Genomic DNA, 5,976 nt, shown 5'->3' on the forward strand with positions numbered 1-5,976 from the left:
GCATATTACCATTTGAAAAATAAATAAAACATATATACTAAAATTAAATTGAATATCTCATATTCAACTAAAAAATTCAGACTTGAATCTCATTCAAACAAATTTAAAAATTCACATTTGAATCTCATTCAAATAAATTTAAAAATTCAGATTTGAATCTCTTTCAAACAATTGAATCAAAATTTAATTGTGTGATTAAAATTCTTAATTAAACAATTTAATTAAGTGTGGGCCTTATTATGGGCCTCAAAACCAAGCCCAAGGATCAAGCCCAAAAACCATGCGTATGGTTGAAGGGACCAAACCATGCACACCATTGGTGCATTGCATCATACCGCCACCTTTGTTGGTCCAACCAACAATGAATCAATCAACTTTTGATCAAATCACACAATTAAATCAGATATTAAACAATCTAAATGGAAAATCACATAATAGTAATAAGGAATACCTTAAATGAACCTATAATCATATGTTACCATGCACTAGAATCTCTCTGTTACAAAATCCCAATTCGAGCTGGAGTCATGGTTTATGTTAAACCCAATTTGCTATGAATATTATGTTTTCTTTTAATTCCAGTTCTTGATTAATTAGATTTTCTTGCCAAAAACTGTTTTCTGACTAAATCTGTCTGTCCTGGCTAGGAACTTGAAACATCAAGAACAATTAAATGAATATAGGACTTTATCCCTATTTACTTAGGCTAACAGATTCCATCTTGATCAGCACCTACCTCCATATATAACTAGTAGGAGCCAACACATGCCCATATACCCATACACAGTACAAGTATGAAAGCAATATCAAACTCAAACTACCTATATACAAGATAACTGTGTTATCTCAGGTCTAAAGATTATATGCACTGATATGATCTATGACAATGCATTGACAAGAGTAAACTCCATATGCTTGTCATATGCATCACTAGTTCGGCCTACTTATCATATATAAGTGCCTATTATGTTTGTTATATGGCATGAGACTTACCATTCCATCTTATTTATATCTCATATAAATACCTTGGGAACAAACATGATTATAATCTTTCTGGATAAATCATGTCCTTATTGTGAAGTATCCTCAATTGTGAACCAATTTATGATACTTTGTGCTAGAAATATTGTCACTCATATTCTTAACAACTTAATAATAGAATTTCTAATAAAATATCAATGGACCTTTTCTATTACACATAAATACATTATGTAAATAGAAAAGTAAAATTGCCTTTTATTAATAAAATATGTATAAGATACATACTAAATGATATACTCTAGGGCATACTACTAATAATCTCCCACTAGCACTAGAGCCATCATTATAATATCTTAGACCCATCTTCTCAAGATGTCAGTCTAACTGAGCTTGTGACATAGGCTTAGTGAATGGATCAACTGGATTTTCAGCTGATGCTATTTTCTGCATGGCTACATCGCCTTGCCCAACTATCTCTCTGATAATGTGGTAGTGCCTTTCTATGTGTTTCGATTTTTGGCGAGACCGGGGTTCCTTATATCCAAACAGCCTCTTGGGGATCTAACCTTGATTGAACCCATTCTGTCTCATCTAGTTCTTCCTCTTTTAGAATCCTTAAAGAAGGAATTTCTACCACAATTGGCAGAACAGCTTCCATCCCGTAGACCAGCCAATATGGAGTTGCCCCGGTTGACGTTCGTACTGTAGTTCGATAGGCATAAAGCCCAAAGGGAAGCATATCATGCCAATCTTTATAAGTGATTATCATTTTTCCAATTATCCACTTGAGATTTTTATTAGTAGCTTCTATAGCTCCATTCATCTGGGGCCGATGTGGTGATGAATTGAGATGCCGAATCTTATATTGATCACATAACTTCTGAATCTTCGGACCATTCAGATTTTTGGCATTATCAGTGACAAACTCCCCAGGAAGACCATACCGGCAGATAATATTATTCTTGAAAATTTTCAGAAAGGTGTTCTGAGTGATGTGAGCATATGAAGTTGCTTCCACCCATTTAGCGAAGTAGTCGATGGCTACTAAAATGAATCTATACCCATTGGATGCTTTTGGGTTAATCGGACCAATTACATCGATACCTCACATTGCAAAAGGCCATGGTGAGGTGAGATTGTAGAGCTGATGAAGCGGGACATTTATCTGATTAGCATAAATTTGGCATTTGTGACACTTTCGAAAGTACTCAATACAATCCTTTTCCAAGGTGGTCCAGAAGTAACCCCGCCTTAAAATCTGCTTTGTCATCATATATCCATTGCCATAAGTAGCACAGTTCCCCTCATGGGTTTCAAATAGAATTCTTCTTGCTTCTTTGGCATTTACGCACCTTAATAACTCACCATTGGAGCTTCTCTTGTACAAAATTTCTCCACTGGGAAAGTATCCCATTGCTAATCTTTTAATCATTCTCCTTTCATTTCTACTTGCCCTGGGAGGATATTCCCTATTTTTTTATGTAAACTTAGACATCATGATACCAGGGTTTGCCATATGTTTCTTCTTCGATCATAAAGCAGTATGCCGACTCACTTCTTACTTTGATTTGCAATAACTGCATTATTTGCCCTTCCTCCATCTGAGTCATTACTGCCGGAGTAGCTAAGGCGTTAGTAAATTGGTTCTTATCTCAGCTCAGGTGAGTGAAAGAAATCTCTTCAAATTCCTTGATTAGTTCAAGGAGATATTTTTTATACGAGATCAGGTTTGGGTCTTTAGTTTGCCTTCCCCTTTAACTTGGTAAATGATCAAAGCTGAATCCCCATACACCTCTAATTTCTTTATCTTCATTTCAATAGCTGCCTGTAAGTCACTCACGCAGGCTTCATACTCTGCTACATTGTTTATGCAGCCGAACCTCAGCTTAACAACTATTGGGAAATGTCTCCCATCTGGGGCAATAAGCACTGCTCCAATCCCATTACCCGTTAAATTGACTGCTCCATCAAAATACATTTCTTATACATCATTTGGGCCTTCAGCATCATCGCTCACTGCATTAATATATTCGTCTTGGAATTCAAAATTCAGGGCTTCCTAATCATTGATTGGGTTCTTAGCTAGGAGGTCAGCTATCACATTCCCTTTTACTGCTTTTCTTGTCATATAGACTAGGTCATACTAAGAAAAGTATGACCTGCCATTTTGCTAATCTCTCAAGTACGAAAGGGCTTTCAAATACATACTTGATTGGATCCATCTTGGAGATGAGCCATGTTTTATGATTCAACATGTAATGTTTGAGTCGGTTCGCTGTTCAAGCCAATACATAACAAGTTTTTTCCAAGAAAGAATATCTTGACTCGCAGTCATTGAATTTCTTGTTCAAATAGTAAATGGCCCTTTCTTTCCTCCCAGTGTCATCATGCTGTCCTAGGACACAACCCATCGAGCTCTACTGAACTACCATATACATAATTAATGGCCTACCCATCACCAGAGGAACTAATACTGGTAGATTTGATAAGTACTGCTTAATCCTTTTGAAAGCCTCTTGACAAGCTGGGTCCCACTTGGCGGTATTATTCTTCTTAAGTAGCTTGAAAATGGGTTCAGCCTTGGCAGTGATATTAGAGATGAATCTTGAAATATAGTTCAATTTTGCTAGGAAACTATGCACCTCCCTTTCTGTTTTTGGGGAGGGCATCTCTTGGATGGCTCGAATTTTGTCTGGATCCACCTCTATTCCCTTCTTACTTACTATAAATCCTAATAGCTTTCCTGATCTTGCCCCAAACACACATTTAGCTGGGTTCATCTTCAGCTGATACTTTCTGAGCCTTTCAAACACTTTTCTTAATACCCGTACATGGCTTTCAATCCCCCTGGATTTAATGATCATGTCATTTACATAAACTTCTACTTCTTTATGCATCATGTCATCAAATAATGTGACCATGGCACGTTAGTAAGTAGCCCCTGCATTCTTTAGCCCAAAGGGCATCACTCGGTAGCAAAAGACTCCCCACTGGGTGATGAAGGCAGTCTTTTCTTTGTCGTTATTGTCCATCAAAATCTGGTTATACCCTGAGGCTCTGTTAATACATGAGCATCTCCCCAATCCTACAGCATTGTCTACCAGTACATCTATATGCAGGAGAGGGAAATCGTCTTATAGACTTGCCTTATTGAGATCCCTATAGTCAATGCATACTCCCACTATGCCATCTTTCTTCATTACGGGGACAACGTTAGCTACCCATTCTGGGTATTTTACTACTTCTACGAATCCAGCATTATATTGCTTTTTAACTTCATCCCTGACTTTGAGTAATGTTTAAGGTTTCATCCTCCTCAATTTTTGCTTAACTAGGACTGTTCCTGGGATCAAAGGAATCTTATGCATGACTATCTGAGGATCCAGTCCTAACATGTCATCATAGCCCCAAGCGAATACGTCGATGAATTCCTTTAGCAATTGGATCATGTCTTCTAATTCTTCATTATTCACGATTCTGAGTTCCCTTTTATTTTCCTCTGTCCCCAAATTCAAGGTACTCATTTCATCTCCATAGGGTACTAGAGTGGGTTCGTTTGCTTCTCCTGACTCTTTCACAGGCTCTTCTTTAGGATCACTTATATCGATGGCAATTATGGGACTCTCAAAGTTAACATAAGGGATTTCAGAGTTGATTGGATTATTATGGCTGGGTTGGTCAATGGTCCTGAAGAAGTGAAAATGGATTATATTAAAGATTGGATAAAGAAAATATTAACACAGAGTTTGAGAAAATGTGCTATTAATTTATTAATTGCTTAATCATAAAAAGAGGTCCATTTACAGAATTACACTTGACGCTATGGACAAAGTAATAAAGTGCTAGTAACAAAATATACTTTACTCGAAATAAAGCATAGGGATATCCTCGGCTTCCCAATTGTCAAGCTCTTATTCCTCAGTGGTTGTTGAGATTAGTATTTCAGACATGGAATCTAGATGCAGGACATTGATAGATGATTCTGAGGGAGATTCTCCATCTTTTTCTTCTAAGCTCTCAATGATTGGTCTGGTAAAAATGTTTGAGATTTTTGGGATGCTTTTCTTCATTTTGAGAGGTTTGTCGAATCTCTAATCCCTGAGTAGGTTTCTCATCCGGAACCTTCTATCAGTTAAAGCATCTTCATCATATCCCAACCCTGAGCGACCATTCCTCTAAGCGACTGACACGGGTTCGGTAATCCCTTATAGGGTGACATCTAATCCCTTGCCCTTTTCATAGCCATTTTTCAGCATTACTTTTGCAACCATGGCTGCAGCTCCCCCGTCTCCCAGAATAGTTCCTTGTAACTCTAAAGCTTGAAATGAGCTTTCTAGAAATCATTCAGTTGTTTCCACATAAAGAACTAATTGTGGCTTAGTGACTAGCATAGCTTCTTCTCCTCTCACCATGATGATTTTGCCATTCATGATATATTTGATCCTCTGGTGCAGAGTTGAAGGCACCGCATTTGCTGAATGAATCCAGGGCCTTCCCAACAGCATAGTGTATGCTGGTTCAATATCCATTACCTGGAATATTACATTGAAAGTACATGCCCCTATTTGAAGTGGTAAATCAATGTCTCCTAACACGTCTCTCTTCGTGCCATCAAACGCACTCACAATCATGGAACTTTGGCATACTCCATATGGGTCTACCGGGAGCCTTGCACGGTTGCATTGGGCAAGACATTGAGTGTTGAGCCATTATCAATTAGAACTTTAGCAACCAAACATCCTTTACACTTAACTATCACATGCAGAGCCTTGGTGTGCTTCAAGCCAGCCAGGTCTATTTTATCTTCTAAGAAAGTGAAGAAATTGGATGCCTAAATTTATCTATCTTTTCAAATTGCCCCAGTGTGATGTCCAGGGTTATAAAGGCCTAGTCCAGAACCTTCTACAAGGCGTGATGATGCACTTCCGAGCTCAGTATTAATGACAGTAAGGAGATTCGAGCAGGTGTCTTCTTTAATTATTGAATCACATCGTA

The 5,976-nt window shown here is 37.8% G+C and overlaps 1 protein-coding gene across 1 annotated transcript; it reads right to left on the reverse strand.

Moving 5' to 3' along the window:
- Positions 1-3,398: 3,398 nt before the first annotated feature.
- Positions 3,399-3,761, reverse strand: LOC131179470 (uncharacterized mitochondrial protein AtMg00860-like). Its single transcript, XM_058146322.1, has one exon. The coding sequence runs from the start codon at positions 3,759-3,761 to the stop codon at positions 3,399-3,401; it is 363 nt and encodes a 120-aa protein (XP_058002305.1).
- Between the last annotated feature and the right edge of the window lie 2,215 nt (positions 3,762-5,976).

This window comes from Hevea brasiliensis, chromosome 4 (assembly GCF_030052815.1).
Source record: "Hevea brasiliensis isolate MT/VB/25A 57/8 chromosome 4, ASM3005281v1, whole genome shotgun sequence".
Lineage (NCBI taxonomy): Eukaryota > Viridiplantae > Streptophyta > Magnoliopsida > Malpighiales > Euphorbiaceae > Hevea > Hevea brasiliensis.

Bases quoted from the DNA above. Each gene is read 5' to 3' on its own strand.
- LOC131179470 (XM_058146322.1), bottom strand. From the start codon at position 3,761: ATGAACCCAGCTAAATGTGTGTTTGGGGCAAGATCAGGAAAGCTATTA.